Raw genomic sequence first — 21381 nt, forward strand, 5'->3', positions numbered from 1 at the left:
CCAAACTAAAGGAGGTTCAGAGAGAGAGAGAGAGAGAGAGAGAGAGAGAGAAATTGGCTCACGTGATTATGGAAGAGGCTGGAAAGTCCAAAATTTGCGGAGCTGATGTCCCTGCTTGAAGGCCATCAGCCAGGAAGAGCTGATGTTTCAGTTGGAAGGCAGAATTCTTTCCTGCTTGGTGGGGGGATGGGAGAGGGAGGACTCGACCTTTGTTCTACTTAGGCCTTCAACAGACAGAATGAAGCCCACCCCCATTATGGAGGGCTGTCTGCTTCACTAAAGTCCACCAATTTAAATATTAACTTTATCCAAAGGCACTCACAGAAACAGCCAGAATATTTGATCAGTTATCTGGGCACTCTGTGGCCCAGTCAAGTTGGCACAGGTAGTAAGAAAAACATTTTTTGGGCAACATTCTTGAGAGATAGCCAGATACACATTTTATTAGTATTTTTGTATTTATACATTTCTTGCTTCTAAATAAGCCTGTTTCAAGCGTACAATGTTTCATATACTCTGCTTTTCAAATTTCTAAAACAGAACTCCTCAACTTCAGCAACACTGACATTTTGGGCCGGACACCTTTGTTGTGAGGGGCTGCCTGGCAGGGTTGTAGGATGTTGAGTAGCGTCCCTGGCCTGTGCCCACTAAACGCCAGTCACGACTTTCTCACTAGGTGCCAGTAGCCCCCTGGTTGTGACAACAAAATGTGTCTCCCGACATGGCAATGGCCCCTGGGTGACAAAATCGCCTTGGGTTGAGAACCATTGCTCCAAACTGATATGGATATGATGATCTGTTAGCAGCTGTTGCGTTGTGTCAGTTGAAACTTCAGAGAGTGATTTTTTAAGACCTTGCTTTCAATTTTCTTTTCTTGCTGTGTAGATAGCCTCTTCAGGCAATGCCAGTCATTTTGTATGCATGGAGTTGCCCCATATTTCACTGCCTTTTCCTATTAACTGCTGGGATGCAAATGCACTAAACAGGAGCTTGGAATCAGGAAGTGGTTGTTTGTGTGTGGTACACTCACACCCACATATACTTATGTGCAAACCTAATAATCATGATGGTTTCATTCTTTGGTTTTGGTGTATCGTAGTGGTTTAGTGGATTGGTCTGAATTCTGAAATGCACATACTACATGTCTCAATTTGCACATCTGTCCTCTTATGCAATTGTGCTTGATGCTTTCTTCCAGATTAATCTAAGACATATTAATTGACAGGAAATTAAATGCCTATAATGGGAAGGCATGTGATCCACTTTTTTTTCTTACCATTGGCCAAGAACATCTCACATGTTAGGATTAAACGGATGAAAATAATAGGGCTAAGTTTAGCCATAGCTAAATAAATCTTTATATTGTGGTGGCTTTTTTCTTTTTCCTCTAACTTGCTGGGACTGAGGCAGGGTCCTACAGAATAGAGCTTGCTTTTCTTGAGTCCCTGCGTGTGGCTTCCAGACAATAGAAGTGCACCAGCCGCAAGTCACTGGTGTGTGGAAGTGTGTGTGTGCTGAAGTTCGATTTGCTAGACTGCCAGACTCACTTAAAATTTCACAGTATTCCAATGTGGAATTTCATATGCCGCTAGTGGCATCTATGTGCCTTTAAAAAAAACCTCTTATTTGATTTGACATGCCTAAATCCCCAAACAGGCAATCATGGTGTCCAGAAGTGAATATGGGAGATCTGGGGACTTCTGGTTCTGCTTCCTAAAACTACTCTGTTTTCTGAGAGTCCCTTTCAACATCAAAAAATGTGAATAATACTTTGTCTTCAAGACTGTGTCAACGATTAAATACAACAGACTATGTGTAAGTGAAAGCCCTAAACAATGCTCGACACAGATGATTAATCAACAAACATTATTTAAATGAGTAAAAAAGTGAATCTGAGCAACTAAATCAAAACCAATAGTATCAGGTTATAACCCATACAACAAATTAAATATTCATGTACCCACACTGATGTAAATAAACAAGTGAACAAGAAGCAAATGGGGAAGAGAGACAGTTCTTTTTTGCAGAAGAATTCCAATGAATACAGCTGAAGCAATGAGGGAAAGGGAAAAATCACCATGTAATAATGATTTCAGGCAAGAACTACCTATGTTGCTAAAATTAGTAGTGAAGTATGAGGGAAAACAGGATATTGGTATAACTTCAAAGTATTTCTCCCAAGATATATATTAATTACAAAGGGAGAAATAGAGACCTCATGGGGAGAAATACAGCAGAAACCACTTTATCCAGGTGGATGAGGTTGATATCACCAGTAGGAAGACTGGTCAACACTCTGTCTCCCTGCTGTGATGCCTCAGAAAGGAGATAGCAAGTCTGTGGTATTCTGGACAAACAATGCAGAAAACAATGGACAAACTCACACTGAGAGACATTGCACAAACTACCTGATCGGTACTCTTCAAGTGTCAAGATTGTGAAACAAAGGAAAGACTGAAGAACAGTCACAGTCTGAGGAAGCTAAGGAGATGTGACAGCTACACACAGCGTGAGACCCTTGACTGGATCCTGGAATATAAAATAGAAAATGGACATCGGTGGAAAACTGGTGAAATCAAAGTCTCTAGTTCCATTAACTGTACTATATTGTACCAACATTGATTTCTTAGTTTGGTAACTGTATCATGGTTATATATGCTGTTAACATTGGAAGAAGCATATGGAAATTCTCTATATCATTTTTGTGACTTTTCTGTTTGAAATTATTTTAAAATAAGTGAAATAATAAATGAGTAAGACAGGTGTAGTTATAGTGTTGTCTTTTATATTTATAAAGTGCCACACGCTTGCAGCTTTTCCCACTACTGCTGCTGCCAGTTTCATGCTGGGACCAGGCTTTGCAGCTGACAGATCTGCTCCACAAGTCCCATCAGATGGAATCCTCAACAGTACTGTGAAATGTCATTCCCGTTTCGCAGCTGCTGAAACTGTGGCTCAGAAAGGAAAGCACTTTGCTCTTTGCTTTCTCTTGTGCAGTCACATCAGAGGCCAGTCAGTGAGAGGAAAACAAGCTGGTGATACTTTATTATGCAGGGAGTTGGCAAAGGACACACTCATTTTTTTAAAAAGATTTCATTTATTTATTTATTTTTAGAGAGACAGGAGGGAGGGAGAAAGAGAGAAACATCATTGTGTGGTTGCCTCTTGTGTGCCCTCTACTGGGGACCTGGCCCACAACCCAGGCATGTGTCCTGACTGGGAGGGAATCCAACTGGCGACCCTTTGGTTTGCAGACTGGCACTCAATCCACTGAGCCACATCAGCCAGGAGGACACACTCATTTTGGTCAAAGGATCCCCATCAAATATTCCCAGCAATCAACGTGGTGATGCAGCTCACACAGGAACACAATAGCTGATATGCACTGAGTGTATGCAGTGTGCCAGAGCCATTAAATGAGATGCAAACCTCACAATGAAAACTGGGGATTCTCATGAGGACACAGACTTAGAAAAGGCCCAGCTTCAAAGATTCTGACTTGCACAGATTGAGGACTCCTGTTTCCAGAAGTTCAAAAACCTCCTTTCTTATCTAAATGAGAGAAAAGAAAAAAAAGGTTAAGATCAAGAAAAGATGGTCTTGGTGGATCAATTCAACCATTTGGACTCCCTGGTATTTATGCAGCTGTCATGGACAGAGTCAGGGATGACAAAATCCTAACCCATGTTTTACCCAGAGTTGGAATATTCACATAAATAAAGGAGGAGGTATTATACAAATCATCAGTTTCATTAAAGTGCTCTTTTGTGTGCAGCCACTCAGAACAAAACCTTATACAAGGAAATCTCATACAAAGACATCCAAAGAGTGCCCAGATTATACACAATATTTCGATACAGGATAACTGATAATAACACCAACATAATGAAAATAGCTATGGGCAACAAAGTTTTTTTTGTTACTATTTCTCCTTATTATTGTAATTAGAAAACTAGTGGTGGATTACTCAGATTTAATATTAAAAGTAAAATAATCAAATATGGCCTCATGTGCTGGACATCAAATTGATTAAACCAGTTTTACAAAACCAGTCAGTGCAGGGGACAGAGTGCGTGCACGCACGCGCAAGTGGATAGGAAACTGAGAAAATTCTCTCTTAATGTGAACTGGTATCTGATATACTTCTCTGATCAATTTTAATCAGGTGTGGTCACTCTGGGACTGTAGACTGAACAAATGCCTTCGGCATGGCTGGAGGAGTGACTCTGAGTCTCCTCTCCAGTTACCGCCGTGATTTGTTCCCGGCTGCTGACAGGTGGTCGTGTCTGCTACTGCACGGGCCCTTTTCTCTGCAACAGCTACTTGTAAACAATCAACTGGCTACCTGAAAAACTAACCTCATGAAAACATGGTTGGTGGCAAGTGATTTTTTTCACATGATGATGACAATGAATTGCTTTCATAAATATATGAGCTAATGCTGTGCCCACAAAGGCATTCAGTTTTAATCCACTGAAAATGTCAAAAATTTCCCTGTGCCCCCAAACCAAAATAGCCTCTAAATTAAGTAAGTGGGTTTTAGGGGAATGTAGAGATGTGGGCTGTGAGGCATATTTGTGTCCCCACCTCCAAGTACACTTAAAAGGATGAAAAGCCAAGGTGATAGTGACTCTAAAGTGAGGCACAGGGAAATGTGCCCTGTCCTCCAGATCTTCCTGTTTCCGAAAGGCCCAGTAGAGATGTGGTACCTGGGGGAAGAAGCCACCGGCCATTTAATGAAGGAACGAAGCTGATTCCTAGAAAACACGTGGAAAGGACAGAAGTGTATATAAGGGGTGAGACAGCCGCTGTAATTGTTACGTAAGAGTAACTGTCAAAGGCCAGGATGTGCTGGTTTCTCATGTCAAAGGCTTTGTTATGGTGTTTGAACTCAAGTTCAAATTAAAAAAAAAAGATTAAAGGCAATTGCTGGTTACACGGTACCTCGGGAATGTCCATCATCCTCCTCAACTTCTGATCTCTCCAATTCCAGTCAAAAATCAGAAACTTTAAGGGGTTCAAGTTAAGGCCACCTGAAACAGACAGGGAGAGAGTTATTGCAGTAAAGATGTCGTGACATAAGCTCAATAAAATGATTTTTTGTTCTCCTGGATGCTTTTTGCTTCATTTGCTGTCCTCTCCCCCAGTAACTAATCTTTGCTCATTAAACGCTGCTCTTGCCCGACAGAAAACAAATGTGGCTCTGAGACGAGACTTACTCTCCTTATAATCTTATCACTGATTCTGAGAGCAGCAAAGAAGCCGCTCTTGCTAAGCCTGTCGAGTGCTCAAGCGCTGGCAAAGAATCAATCCCGAGCCTCCAGGAAGTCCCAGAGGGTGATGCCTCATTCCCGACAGGGATTTGATAAGATTCCTGCAGTTTGGGGTAGCGGCCCTTTAGAGGAGTTGAGTCCACTGGAGTCTGTGTGACTGAGGAGGTGAGTGGGCAAAAGGATGACAGGACTGGGAGGTAAATTTTAGGAAGACAAGGAAGTTGAGGCAGATGGGCCCCATGTGGAGGCTGCTCTCCTTTGGGGAGACTGCTAAACTGCTTACGGACTCCATTTCCACGGTGGTCCTTTCTGTCTAGAGAAAATAATGGAATGTGGCTCCTGGAGACCTCCAGGATTGTCTGAGTCTCAGAGGCCTCAGAGTTGGACACAGTGAGCTCTTCTAATTGCCCGTGAGCTGCCCCAGCCCCAAGCTGTTCTGTGTTTCAGTTGTGTGGAAATACAACTGAAGCCCTCCTTTACAGAGCCACAGCACTTCCCTTCAACTTTTCCCTGTGATTATATTTCAATATTTTCCTCTCTGCCCAAAAGCATTTTTCATGGTTCTTATGATTACAATGCTTCCTATAAAGCTCTCTGAAAAATTAAAAATAATAAAGAATGACAATGGGTTGATAGTCTTTCCTTAAAAATAATTCACTGCTGGTAGCAGAGCAAACATACAACCTCTCTAGAAGGCAACCAGGCATTACAGAATAGAAGCTTTAAAATGTTTCCCATTTGATAGAATAATTTTCTATGATATATTCCAATAGAAACAGCAGAAATTTAAACATAGTTACTTGCAAAGATGATCACTGCATTATTATTTATAATAGCGAAAAATCAGAAACAATCCAAATATTCTAGCATAAGAGAATTGTAAAAAAAAATCTAACTTGGTTTTAACATACAAAATATACAAAGAACTTGTCTAACTCGATAGCAAAAAAAATCTGATTTAAAAATGAGCAGAGGAACTGAATAGACATTTTTCCAAAGAAGACATCCAAATGGTGAAAAAGTACAGGAAAAAGTGATCAACATCATTAATAATCAGGGAAATGTGAATCAGTACCACAATGAGACATCACCTCCCACCTGTTATCAAAAAGATGAAAGACAGCAAGCACTGGTGAGGACGTAGAGAAAAGGAAACCCTTGGACACTGCTAGTGAAGATGTAAATTGGTGCAGCCGCTATAGAAAACAGTATGGAAGTTCCTCAAAACACTGAAAAGATTATTACCATAAGATCTGGCAATACCACTTCTGGCTATATAGTCAAAGGAAATAAAATCACTATCTCGAAAAGATATCTGCACCCCCATGTTCACTGCGGCATTATTACAATAGCCAAGAAATAAAAACTATCAAACTGTCCATTAATGAATGAGTGACTTCAAAAAAAATGACAAGCATATACAATAGAATATTATTCAGCCATAAAAAAAGGGAAATCTGCCCTGGCTGGCGTAGCTCAGTGGATTGAGCACGGGCTGCAAACCAAACTGTCGCAGGTTCGATTCCCAGGCAGGGTACATGCCTGGGTTGCAGGCTATAACCCCCAGCAACCGCACATTGATGTTTCTCTCTCTCTATCTCCCTTCCCTCTCTGAGAATAAATAAATAAAAATCTTAAAAAAATGTTAAAAAAAAAGGGGAAATCCTGTCATTTGCAATGACATGGATGAACCTTAAGGGCATAATACTAAGTGAAATAAATCAAACAGAGGCAGATGAATATTGTATGACCTCATATGTGGAGTCTTGAAAAACCAAACTTACAGATACAGAGAACAAACTGATGTTTGCCAGAGGTGGGGGCAGGGGGAATAGGCGAAGGTGGTCAAAAGACAAAACTTTCTAGTTATAAGATAAAAATAAGTTCTGGGATGTAATGTACAGCATGGTGGTATAATTAACTGCATATTTGAAAGTTGCTAATAGAGTAGATCTTAACAATTATCACAAGAAAAGAAATGTAACTGTGAGGTGACTGGTGTTAATTAAACTTGTGGTGGTAATCATTTTGCAAATATACATGTATTGAATCACTATGACATACATCTCGGACTAATACAATGTTATATGTCAATTATAGCTCAATGAAACTAGAAAAAAACTATAACTTTATAATAGAAGATTATATAGCCATTAAAAATAAAAACTGAAACTATTTCATGACAAGGAAAGTCCTCATGAGATACAGTGTGTGGCAAAGGGAGGTCACTAGGTAATGATACAGTATGAGCCCTACCTACAAAAATAAAGGAAACACCCAGAAAAAAGACTAAATGGACATATATTCAATATTAGCTAACAAGATATTATCTCTAAAGTGAATGATTTTCTTTTCTGTATCTTTTTGCATTTTCAAAGGCCCTTATGGTAAAAAAAATCCCCTTCATTATTACATTAAAACAGTATAATTCTGTCTATAATTGTACAGATCCCAATGTCATGAGATATCTGACATCTGGAACCTCTTCTTGATATATGATACACATAAAAACTTAAGTCATAAATAGCTACACACAATGAGTTATGTGCTCCTTGTCTTGCTTTGTTAGATATTCAGTTTGTAGAGTGCTGGAATTTGTTCTCTTTAAACACTTTGTATGTAGCCTATCACCTCTGGTTAATAAATATTATACCATTCATTCAACCAGAATCAGAAGTAAAAATTATCCTTATTAGTGTCCTAAATTATTTTCCTACTTCTTAAATGAAATAATCTTTCATATTGAGTTCTCACAGAAATCTAATTTCAATAATCTGTACAACTTTGGTTTCCCACCTCCCTCTCTTTTAAATACAAAGAAGAGGACCCCCACTGCATGGGGGCCCGGGGAAACACTACAAACCATCTGTACTCCAGGAAAGGGAGAGGTGAATCTTTGGCTGGGGCCCGTGGGAGACAGGGTGTCCATCCCTGGCCTCCCCTGGGGCCCAGCCAAGCTCTGCCAATTCTGTATCTCACAGGTGGACTATGAGCACATCTCATCTGTTCTTTCATTTTCATTGACTTTTATGTTCACAAGATGAAAATGTAAACTTCTGCCCTCACTGGTGTGGCTCAGTGGATTAAGTGTCAGTCTCTGAACCGAAAAGTCACCAGTTTGATTCCCAATCAGGGCACATGTGTGGGTTGTGGGCCAGGTCCTGCAGGGGGTGTATGTGAGGCAACTGATCAATGTATCTCTTGCACATCAGTGTTTCTCTCCCTCTCTTTTCCCTCTCTCTAAAAATAATAAATAAAAAAGATATCTGAATTCTCATACCTATTAGAAAAAAATCCAAATTCCTTAGCTTACTGTTGCAGGTCCTTCCTCCACAACCTTTCTTTCCTGCTGAATCACTGGTTAGTACAGCCCACGAAGTCTCCAAGTGAGAAAGACGGTCTCTTTCATACAAATAACAACTAATATTTGTTGCATTCTTAAGGTATAACACTCACTGTGCTGAGCTCTTTATTGGCATTCAATTTTCATAATAATCCTTTGAGAAAGGTACAATTATTATCTCTGTCATTTGGATAGAGAAATAAGTTTGGAAAGGTTTAGAAGCTTGCCATGGTCACAGAGCCAGTATGGTAAGTTGCTGGGCACAGGATCTAGGTCAGGAGGCCCGAGTCCATAACAGGGGCTCTTAAACCCAACACAGGTTTGCTTACTTACACACACGCATCTCCAGATACACACACGCATCTCTGCCTGCCCTCCTCTGGTCCAGCTGTTCTCCCACTCCTGAATGCTCTCCTCACATCTGCACAACTCAAAAATCCTATCTCCAACCTCCCCATGCTTTAAAGATTATTCAGCCATAAAAAAAAGGAAATCCTGTCATTTGCAACAACATGGATGAAACTTAAGGGCATTATACTAAGTGAAATAAATCAAACAGAGGAAGACGAATATTGTATGATCTCACTTATATGTGGAGTCTAGAAAGACCTAACTTTCCTCTGTAAAGCTTTCCCTGCAGATTCAGGAACCTCATCAATCTCTCCCTCATTTCAACTCCTCTAGCCTCAAAGTGCTCACTGGGCCCTTGGGCCTTACTGTCTCCTTTGTCTAATTCTATGAGCACTTATCTCTTCAAAGGGATCAGCAGCTCCCAGACCAGGAAAGTCTCAGGAACCGGAAAGGCCTAGAGTGAGTGACTTTGGAAGGGGCACTTAACCGTTGAGAGCTTTAGTTTTCTCTCATAAGAAATAAGAACGCCAGCCTGCAAGGATGATGTGAATGATAAAGGAGATCAATGTAAGCGTGTCAAGAATACCATTAAGTACAAATAAGAACTCAAAAAATATTAGTTTCCCTTCCTCATCTGAAGCCTCCAGTTTGTTACTTGTAATTGTAAAAAGCTCTGCATATAGTGTGTTCAATAACTGAATAGCTTTTATCTGGAGAGAAATGCTACTGTACTGGAAACACATGACTGCTAGATATTTTAAAAAACATGGAATAGCTCCTGTCAGTTATAAAACAATGTTGTATTGCTATATTAAATAAGTAATTTGGAATGAATAATGACAAGAAATCTTTAATCTGTCTGGCAGGTATAACAGGTAGTAAGATCATCAGCAGGTTAGCAGGTAGATGTTGTCTGGAATACTTTCTGAGTAAAGCACTAACAGAAAAATGCATTTGAGAGAAATATTCTAGAATACCAGTATTTCATCCACAGGAACTGCATTTTTGTTTCCACATGGTTTAAATACCAGCTCTTAAGTGGAACGGGAGTCTGGGAGAACAAAGCCTTGATTAAGTAAGGGGGAAATACTCAACACATCCAGTTCTACAAATTCCAGAGGGTGCAAACTGATGGAATTAATTGTAGATCCACTAACCTGCTTGAAGCAGTTGAAACCTGAATTTATTCAGGTGGGCACAGGTACTGCCATTTGCCCCAGTCCTTATCATTCCCTATTCCACCTGCTGGCTGACTCTAGAGACTGAGAGCAGAGTTTCCAACTTCCGAATTAACACAGAGATCTGGTTTCACACATCATACATCACACATGTGGCATCCCAAAGCTCACATGGGGATAAGGCAAACTCCCAGCTCTGAAGAGTATCACTGGCTCTTTTCATACCTTGTTTAACGAGTTCTTTAATCCTCCCTGGAGTTCCTACACCCAGGTGCACAGCACGCTTCTCCAGCAACTTTACCTGCTCCTGGACCTATTCCAAGATGGAAGAGAATAAAGAGAAGTGTGATCTGAGGCAGACTACCATTTATTCTCATATAAATGTGGCCTTCATCCACAGTTCCTGCCTCACAACTCCCCAAGCCCTTGCAATTTCCTAAGTGTCGAGAGTGATAAAACTGTCTTTTATTATTTGAATGAGGTGACTTTTGGGAGCACTGGAGGATGGGGGCTGATTCCAGGAGAATCAACCATGTAATTAGAGGGTTGGAACTTTCAGTCCCACCCCCAACCTCCAGGGAGAGGAGAGGGGCTGAAGGCTGAATCAACTGCCAATGGCCAGTGATTTAATCAATCATGCCTATGTATTGAAACCTTCATAAAATACTAGAGAGGAAGGGGTGTGAAGAAGTTCCGTGTTGGTGAGCACGTGGAGACTGGGGAGAGTGTTGTGCTTGGAGAGGGCACGGAAGCTCATGCTCTTTACCATACCTTGCCCTGTGCATCTTCCATCTGGCTGTTCCTGAGTTACGTGCTTTTATAACAATCTGGTGATCTAGTAAGTAAAATGTTTCCTGAGTTTTGTGAGCTGCTTTAGCAAATTAACTGAATTTGAAGGAGGGGGTGGTAGGAACCTCTGATTTATAACCAGTTGGTCAGAAGTATAGGTAACAGCCTGGGCTTGCTACTGGCATGTGAAATTGGGGGTTGGGGATGTATATGCAGTCTTGCAGTGCTGAACCCTTAACCTGTGAAATCTGATGTATCTCTAGGTAGATAATATCAGAATTGAGTTGCATTGCAGGACATCAAGCTAGTGTCGAGATCATTTCTTGGATGTATGAGGAAGTACCTCTCCCATATATTTCAAAGAATCATTAGAAAGTATAATTAATCATAGGCCAATTTTGAGTATTTTATCTAAAAGTTAAGAAAGTTAAAGAGTGAAAGGGTCTACCCTTATCTAGGGTCAACTTCTAGGGCAAAGAAGGTTAACATCAAGATAGAAGAAAACTGGTAGATCTTCAAAGAATCCAGGAGTCAAACCTCAGCTTCTGTAGAGGAATCCTGGAGCATGGAGGAGTAGAGTAGTGCCTGTTGTGGGGAGAGGTGGGAGTGCAGAGGCAGGAATGCAAAGAAAGCCAGAATGGTTAAGTATGTTATGTAAGGAGGCACCGAAGAAAATGCTTGCCAAGGAGATAAGTAGAGATTGCAGGGAAAAGCTGGGGTCTACAAATGGCCCATAAGGGTCACTAACATCACCCACCAAGAACCACAGGCTCTTTGCTTACCTTTATGTGTTTTGCAAATAATTTCATAACTTTGCTGTCTCCTCTGAATGATGTCATTGACCTAATGAAAAGGAATAGATTAGTCCATATGAAAAGTCACTCATTCTGGGCTATGTTGACAACTTAAGTATTATATCTTACTTTATTCAAAAGAATATGTGCATTTATGTATGTATATTAGCACATATGTACCTGTATTTTATGTGTACACACACATAAACATTCTGAGATTTTCAGGTTAGCCATCTCTGAATTGGAAGTGGGGTAGCCTTTTAATTAGGCTTGTCACTCTCACACTTAAGGTTGGCTTTACTTAGTTTCCCTGGATTATTGAAACAGACCTACATTTTACTTGCAAAACAGAATTTCTGTATTTCAGGTCCCTGGCAGAGAATTTATCTTCAACTTCTGCAGTATACTTGTCATATAATATTTGGTTGTGAGAATGATTGGGTTGGCCAAAAGGTCCGTTTAGTTTTTTTCTGTAAAATAAAATATATACTTTTCATTTTTACTAATAACTTTATTGATTTGGATATTTTGAGTATGTCAGCTATCTCCTGCTATTGGCTTTTAGTGGATAGAGGCCAGGGCTGCTGCTAAACATCTTCCAATGCACAAGACAGCCCCACAGTGAAAACTTCACAAACCACTTTTGACATGTTCAATCAGTCACCCCACCTTCTCCATATACTGCACAAATCTTTTTAAAAATGTTTCAGTTGTGTTTTCACCTTGCTTGAGATAATAAAGCATAACATACTGAAACTGTTGTGTACTTCATCCATTTCAATATTTAAATGGCCACACAAAAATTCACCAATTTTTTAAAAATTTATTTTCTAAAAAATATTTTATTTATTTTTAGAGAGAGGGAGTGAGGGAGAAAGGGAGAAAAACATCAATGTGTAGTCATTTCTCATACAGCCTCCAAATGGGGATCTGGACTGCAAACCCAGGCATTTTCCCCGACTGGGAATTGAATCGGTGACCCTTTGGTTTGCAGGCTAGCACTCAATCCACTGAGCCACACCAGCCAGGGCTGATTTTTTAAAAAAAATGCTCATGGATATGACAACTGTCACAATACAATCTAACAAAATTGTTCTCAATGAAGTTAAAGACAACAAAGCAGTGCTAGAGCCTTCACATGGAAAAAACAGAACGAACTTTTTGGCCAGCCCAGTATCTTACAGCAGTGGTGCCAGCCTGTGCTCTGTGGAGTCCAGGGGCATGTACAAAAGTTGTTTGTGGTTGAGGGGGAGACAGGGATGAGATGACTGGGAGTGGCAAGACAGCTCATGTCTTTTATCAGAGGAACCTACTTCTGTTTACTTTGCAGAGTGAGCTTTTCCCAAAAATTTTATATGTAGATATATTCGGATATAAATGGGTATAAAATAATAAAATCTCTTAGTTGATGTTTGGGGCAAGAACCACTATGGTAAAACTGCTCAAGAGTATTTCTTTCTTTATATATTATTATTATGTTTTGGGAAATAGTATTGACCAATAGGAATCTATGAGTTCGCAAGCAGTAAATCACGTTATACAGTTCTGTTGCACTTGATTTTTTACTTACACATAAGCTTTCTCCATGGCAAGGTTAAGTAGGAAGACAATTTAGTGGACATATTTAACATAACTCATGGTTCTCAAGGGAGCAGATTCTTACAAAAGTCAGAATTATTCACCATTGGTCTTTATGAATAGGGCTCATTGTGCTTGCTCAAAAATCACCTTTTACAAATCACCTAACCTAGAAATGGATCATAGTATTTGCTTGGGGACACAGAAAAACACTGAGAATTGGTAAATGAGGTGCGACAACATAGTGCTTTTATGCCCTTCAGAAAGGCATTTATGCATAGTGAACATTCAAATCAACTTGACAACTTGCTTTTAAGAGGCCACCTTGAGGCCAATGTCTTTGCCATTAGTGTCTGAATATGAAATAAGTTTTGTGGTTGTAGATTTTAAAACACTGAAAAGTCTATGTAAACTCCTATGATTTCAAATACAACTTCCCAGGAGCAGATGGTGTCGTGAATATCAATTATGTTTAAAACAGAAATAGTTGAAAGATCACTTTTGTGTGTGCCTAATGGGGAATGGAGAGTTTGAATGACTATTAACAAAGCTTAATAACAACTACTTTTCTAAATTTATGATCAGATTTGTTCATGTAGAAAAACAGATTCTGAATAACTACTGAGTGTCTACATTTGCACCTTAGTCTACTTGATAAAGTTCCTCTTTTTCAGGACTTAAATTTTCCTTTATCTTGTGTCAAAACCTGGCACAGAGCCCACCCATGGGAGAGGGTGAGTCTCAGTAAATCCCCTTTTACTCTGATGGCTTTTCTCTGAAGGCTGAGTGTCACTGGGATCCAGCAGGGGCCTTTTTGTTGATTCTACACAACTACAGTAAGGGGAAAAGTACGTGAAAGAAATAGTAAAAGCACTGACAAATTATCTTTAAAGCCTAATTTTCACATTTAAATATTGGCCTACTTGGAATTTATCTTGATCTAAGAAGTGAGATATGAATCCAACTCTGTTTCCAGATGGCTGCCTACTTGTTCAGCACGGTGTATTAAATAATCCATCTTTCCTTCCCGATTTGTCACCTTTGCCATAGGCTACATTTTCATATATATGGGTCTATTTCTGAAGCTTCAGATCTGTTCCACTGATCTGTCTGTCACACATGTGCTAGTCCCATACTGTTTTAATTATTAAGACTTTGTAATATATTTTTTAAAAATCTGATGTTATAGGCACAGTATCTGCTCATAGTATCTTTTTCAGAATTTTCCCGAGGACCTATTTCTTCTCATATGAACTTAGATACAGTTTAGTATAAAAACAATTCTTTTTGAGACTCTTTGGGAATCTGTGGAACTTGTAGATTATCCTAGGTAAAACAATCTTTACAACATTGAGTCAGATTATTCAAGAATCCAGTATGGCTTTTTGTTTGTTCAAGGTCTTCTGCATCGCTTCTTATACAGTATACAGGCTTTGTATTTCCTTTATACAGACTTTGGTAAGTTTATTTCTTGGTGTTTTTTCTTTTCTTATTTTAAATTAGATCTTCCTTCTATTTTTTCTTCTGACTGGTTATTGCTCCTATGATCTCCGTTTTCACACGGCCCTCTGCAACGTGTGTTCCCCACACAGCAGCCAAAGTGATCCTTTAGAATGATTATTCAGATTGTCCTAACTGTCCCCTCTGCCTGGAATGCTCTTACATATCTGCTTGGCTTTCTCCTTCACTTTGTTTAAGGCTCTGCTCAAATGTTTTCTCTGTGGAGAAGTTTTCTGGGACAACTCTTTTAAAAGAAGCTCCCATTCACTTCTATCCCTTTGTCATGCTGTACTTTTCCTTATATAACTTATCACTACCTGATATTATAATGTATATTGATTTTTTATTGTCTGTGTTCCTCACGGAGAGTTCTACAAGACAGCGGACTCTGTTTGGTTCACGCTGTGTAGTCCATCTCCAGCACACAGAACACATCAGTTCAGCACAGACTGGTTATTCAGAAAACATTTACGAGTAATAGGTGAACCTTCCAACCTAATGAGCTCCAGGGCTCGGACGGCGGAGCTGCAGATGATCAGCATTAGGACTGATTTCTTCTCAGTGTGGTTTTTCCGCAGCTTTGCCCACTTAGGACAGACTGAAAAAAAGACCATAAGAAAAATATTATTCTAAACGTGGCAAAATAGGGCCACCAAAGTTGAGTGTTCTCCAATTACTTCTTTGTTAGTGTTTAAGTAAAATGAAACATAGTGAGCACTATTTAGATTCTGTTCACTGGTTATTCTAGGTATTAGATTAAAGTGAAATATCATTAACTTACAACACAAAACATATTATGCCAAGTAGCTAAATGTGGCTAGTTTTAAGACTAAGTAAAAAAAGTTTGGAATGATGCATTTGCAATATTTTAATCTGTTTGATGCTTGAAGGCAAGATTGAGTAGGAGAAGAAATGTGATTCAATATTTACTTTTAAAGGGACACAGCATAAAATATAAAACGAAAATGACATTAAAATAATAGCAAACATTTGTTAAACTGTGGCTTGTATCAGGCACTTTACATGCATTCTCGTTTGATGCTAACCCAGTGAGGTTGATTTATCTACATTTATATTTGCTGAATTTGGGTCTGAGAAGGGTGTATAAACTCAACCTGAGTGTCATCAGAATTGATTAGAGTTTGAAAGAAGAATGCTAAATCTCTGAATGTTATATCTATACTATTTCATTGTTGGTTACAAATAAATGACTAGCTCATGTGAATAAAGTAGTTATTACTGAGTACAACACAATACATGTTGAAAAAAATCAAATTAGATTGACTCTGTAATACCCAAGGTCTGAGTTCTAAAGATGTGAACAGAATTTCAGAATCTCCTGGCTGGAGCGGAGGTCAGACAGTCCACTTCCTTATCTTTCAGATAAGAAAACAAGTCCCAAGTCTCAGTGACTTGTCCCAGGTCAAACAGAAAATTAGTGGGGACCTGAGATTAGAACAGTAATTAGCATTTAGATTCCTAGACCAATACTTCCAGTGTGTTACAAAACAAAATGAGACAAAATCCCAAATTACCAAAGCCAGAGTAAAACAAGAATAAACTTAAATAAATAAAAATTAATATCAAGAGGGACATAAAAAATCCTCCATTGAAAATCCATTTACGGTTCTGCATTTAAAATCCATTTAAGATGGAAACTTTATTTTAAAAAAGCTGGAAACTTTATTTTAAATGTAGTTTTGACAGTTTTTAAAGAGACTGAACTTATGTTTTAATGTAAAAACAACTTGGTGAATAATTTTTTAAAATGCGAGTTTACTTACTTTCTTTTAGGTATGATGAAAGACTATGAGTCAAATCATTGACCTTGAGGAAACAGGAGTCTAGAAAGATGAGAAACATGTTTTGTACAGAATTTTGCAAACACCCACATAATAAAAATAGATTAAATGTGAAGAGTGTTTTCTTGAACACAGTTGTACAAATTAGTGATTTGGGGGCTCATTATGTATTTTAAAGTGTTGTCTAGTATTTAAGACAATAGCAGCAGCAACAACAATTACACTTTATCCCTAGTTTCTTACAGTAGTGAAATAAAAGCTATTGTATTATTCATTGGAGTAATGAAGCATCTTTATTTTTTAAATCCATAAAACAGACAATGTACAAAGGCAAAGCGGAAACAGCTAACATATCTATGTAGAGGTGTTCAAACTCACTAGTCATCACAAGCGTGCAAATTAGGGCATGATAACTTTTACACACACATGAGGAGGGCAACTGTTGGATGTGCAACACCAAGTGCTGTCTAGAGTGCAGGGTGACAGAAACTCTTGTGAATGGTAGGTGAAGGTGCAGGCTGGTGTAGCTATTTTGGAAAGTAGTAAAAATAGGATGTATACCACCCCATGACCCCAGGATTACATTTCTGAGTAAATAACAGAAAGAAATTCTTGTGTGGTCTGTAAAGAGACATACACAAGTATATTCACCCCAGCATTATTTGTGATAGTGGGGAACTGGAAGTGACCTAGGTGTCCATATCTGAGAACATGGGTGAATAATAGATAATAGATGAAGTCGCTGGAATACTATGTAGCATTTAGAAGCACTCAACTAGATGTACATAAAGCCATATAGGAATATATCAAAAAAGTGTTAAGTCAGGAAGACACAGAATGAGTAGTTCAGTACAATATCATTTAGAACAATTGTAAAATGTACACACCTACAGCAATGTGACATATTTTACATTTAAAACCACTGATACAGAATGAATGCCTACAGGGAAAGGAAACTGGAGTGCATGTTAGGAAATAATACGTCAAATGCAATATAACACCACAATAAAAGACAGTGTAACACCAAAACACGGGCTTGCTCAACCAATGACAATATGGTCTAGCAGTTATACAGTATTATTAACTCTGTAACTGAGATGGATGAAAAGCAGCATCGTGTTTTTGTCCTAATTTTTTCTACAAGGAAACATTTGTCTATAAATGCAGCAGAGTAAATTATTACTAAATTAAATGACATTTACATTGTAACCTAGCATTTATACATTATGTGAGTAATGGACTTCAAAGATACTGCCTCCTGTACTATTGCGGAGCCTTCAGTGGTCTTTAAAACTATTTTTCCAAGTCTGGATGTGGTGAGATTCACCTGGAGAGCTTTACAGAAGATGCAGATTCCTGGGATGGACTCCTTTTTTCATAGTGACTTTGAGTTCCTTGGGGGTGAGCCTGGGGATTTGCTTTTTAAGTTGCCAGGTGGTTCAGGTGCAGCTAGCACTGATCTAAACCACGACAGAGCCCTCAGGAGGACAGCAGGTTCGCTCCGAGTGACTCCTGCCTTGAAACCCTAATCAAGTGCCCCTGTGTGTGACATTAACAATGCACAGTGACCGCACTAACTGAAAAGACACGCTCCTGTTCTACGGACACAAACCACCTCAAATCAAAACCAAATCACACACTCGGCAAACTAAGAAGAAAAAGTACTTTATTATTTTTAGCCCCCTTATATTCGTGCCCCTTCCTGAGCCTGCACCAAATAACGCATGGTGTGTCCCTCCTCTCACCTAGCATGGACTTCCTCTCTGTCCTTGGTCCTGTGCATATAGTGACGGGCCTTTTCTCCACAACCTTCCTACGACGCCTTCGATTACTGTGAGTCAGAATGGCCTAATGTCTTAGCGGAAAATGAAAACCTGTTCTTGTTGGCTGTAACAGTATTTGAAACATATTTATCATTTTTTCCTTCCTCCCTAAACCAACACACGACTGCACATTCTTGCCTATTGCATTACTGAACTCTAATTCAGCAATGATATAATGTAAACTCACTATGGAACTCAAATGACTCCTCAAAGGTATCTTCTGACCTTCATCTCTCTACAGCTCTAGTAAATTAAGGGTTATGATGTTCCATGAGGTTACAGAGTTGCGGTGGTCCCATTATCTCCTGGGTCCTTCCAAAGTCGGAGGTTTGCCCTCACAAAAAACTAGAAGGAAAAATTGACCCACAGCAACACTAAACTTTCACTTGAACCTTGCAAAGAGGCTTTGTTATAACACTTGCTTCCTGAGAAACAGCAGTCAGAACCTCTGCTCCAGAGGAACTGCTGAGTGGAGAAGACTGGTTTCTCACTGCTGGTGGAGCCGTCTGGGCTCAGCAAGTCAACAACTCTGGGTCTCAATCACGGGGAGGTGCACCCCTTCAATTCCCTGATGGCTGTCCCTCTTGGAAAGTAAACAGACGGGCACTCACGCCTCCAATCCAACGTGCATTTAAACAAAAAAGCGTATCATGAAGGAATTATGAAAATTCATGGAATGGGCTGTTTTTCAGCTTCTCAAGCCTCTAGCAAGCATAAAGTTGAAATGGAAAAAGGAAATCAAACTACCCTTGACTTTTTCCAGAAGCAGCTTAGATATCCCTCGGAGTCTATAGAACAGCCCATCTCAGGCACGGCACCCAGACTGCATGTGTCTTGAGCTTAGGACAGCGTCTCCGCCATCTCTGCCCAAGAGTCACAGGATGTTTCATAGATTTGAAATTAGTTAAAATATGTTGTTTTAAGAATTTGCAATATCTTATGCAGAATTTTGACCCTATCTTTAGATAGTTTGCTTGAAAAGCTCTGGGCTGGGACTCAAAAACTATCCTAAAAACAAAAGCATAATTAGATATCCATGATAAGAGCAGCAACCAAGCTGCTTATTAAAGCTAACATTCTTGTCCATAAAAAATGAATAAATCCATGTTTCATATCTATACTTTTAAATGCATGGTTTGACTTTATTTTTATTTAACATCTATCCTCCTTAGGAATTCTTACTCCTTGAAGATCCTGCTAAAACAATGCATGACCAACAATTAGCCTTTTGAGAAAAAATACAATTAAAATCTTTCTATCAGACTGAACAAACATTATTTAGTATATTAACAAAGAAATCATCCAAGAATTACAACTACGAGGCTGAGGAAAAGAGTATTAGCACGGCAAATATATAGGGTCTGGCACAAATAATGCCCCTTTTTTATTATACAATCTTTTATTTCAAAATCATAAGCATGTAATTCTGTAACATAACAATATCACAGTCAAACACAACCTATGACAAGTTGGTGAAATGTTCAAGTTAAAGCTATAGATTATTACACCCATATTATTACCCTACCAACCACACTCAAGTAGGCCTTACTGCTGCCAGACCCTGTATTGTTAATGTCTGGCTGAGGTACCTTGCATAGTATAGAGTAAAGATGAGTCTGTTTTGCTCCTCCTCATCAGAAAAACTTTTAGCAATAACAATGGGTCCTTCTGAATGACTAACCTCTGAATAGTAAGAAAAAAAAGAGGACCCCCCCCTCCAACCTCAAACCAAACCAAAGAAGCCTGGCTGTACCTGGTAGCTTAAGTTCTTCTAATTCAATCACTGAGCGATTGCTGCTGTAATAGTCCTTCATTAGTTTCTGCAGGTCTTCAGGTGTCCCTGGTTTTGGCTCTGATTTTGCGAGAATGTCAGTAATTTTCTTCTAAGACACAAGAAGAAAGAAAATGAGGGAGGAAAGATTTTAGAATGGCATCTGGCTTAGGAGAGATCAATTCCTCTGGCATTTAAACTGCACATAGTTCGGTGATGGCTGAGGATGAATGTGAATAAACAGATTTGAGAAAACCGAACAGATATTTCTTGGACATTACTGCTTTGAAAAATGAGTGGATGATCTCAAAGACTCCTTGCAACTGTTAGTTACAAAGACTTCTAGGAGAACTGATGTTTTTATAGGAGTCTCCAAAACAGGGTATTATTTTCTGGTAAAAGTCAAGAAATCTTGTTGCTGTTGAACCCTCCCTAAACCTGGGAGAGCAGAATTTTGAGAGCTGCTTGCCTAATCTGGTCTTTAAGGCACTGACTCTCAGTTTGGATTTTTGGGGTTCAAGTAAAAGATGCAGGAGCTATCTGAGCACAAGACCCACTGAAAAGGGGAACTTTTAGACCCTCAATTTTCAAGTCTTGGGAGACAGTCTTAAAGTGTTCCTTGGGAAATAAGAACAGAAAATATTGTAAACATCTATTTTGCCCTGGACTTATTTGTGCAGCACTTTCTGAATGCCTGCAATGTACTAGGAACACACAATCTTTCATCATAAACTTCCCTTCTCATTTCCTTCTAATGTTTCACCAAAGATCTAGAAAGAGCCATTCCCCATCCTCCCGGAGCCCCCAGCTTTTTTTTCCCTCCTTCCACAATATCCTCATTTTTACACCACTGCCAAGAATAGTCAGAGTCCTGTCACATGAAGTAACTTTTAAAAATATGTCATCAGTGGGCACACATTAGCATGACCTCATCCAAGGCTAAACTATCTAGCTAGAGCTCTGACCTTGAGCCGCCAAGAACTTAACACTCCTGAAGGCCATTAATGCACAAACTATCAAAGAGAAGTTAAAGTTACTTCTTTAAGGACTTGCCAAACCTCAGCCAATTTGGCATCTCCTATCTTCCTATTTGGCCATTTGCAAGCAAAGAAAACATATGCACACACACTACAGTTTTCTAAAAGCTTGCTGTTAAGTAATTGGTTTGAGTCCATCCTC

At 39.2% G+C, this 21381-nt stretch overlaps 1 protein-coding gene across 5 annotated transcripts in view; it reads right to left on the bottom strand.

Annotated features, from left to right (window-relative positions):
• Window positions 1-3163: 3163 nt before the first annotated feature.
• The window catches only part of CMSS1 (cms1 ribosomal small subunit homolog), a 382394-nt gene continuing 364176 nt past the window's right edge, over window positions 3164-21381 (bottom strand). For all 5 annotated transcript variants that reach the window (XM_045851011.1, XM_045851015.1, XM_045851016.1 and 2 more), the window contains 7 exons: window positions 20185-20314; window positions 16591-16650; window positions 15302-15404; window positions 11717-11777; window positions 10371-10458; window positions 4945-5033; window positions 3164-3552 (listed from right to left, as the gene is read on the bottom strand). In XM_045851011.1, the coding sequence (XP_045706967.1) occupies window positions 3469-3552; window positions 4945-5033; window positions 10371-10458; window positions 11717-11777; window positions 15302-15404; window positions 16591-16650; window positions 20185-20314 (615 nt within the window). In that variant the 3' untranslated portion in view covers window positions 3164-3468. The remainder of the gene's footprint in view (window positions 3553-4944; window positions 5034-10370; window positions 10459-11716; window positions 11778-15301; window positions 15405-16590; window positions 16651-20184; window positions 20315-21381) is intronic.

Source organism: Phyllostomus hastatus, unplaced genomic scaffold (assembly GCF_019186645.2).
Source record: "Phyllostomus hastatus isolate PE091 unplaced genomic scaffold, TTU_PhHast_1.1 phas_contig_86, whole genome shotgun sequence".
NCBI classification, from domain to species: domain Eukaryota; kingdom Metazoa; phylum Chordata; class Mammalia; order Chiroptera; family Phyllostomidae; genus Phyllostomus; species Phyllostomus hastatus.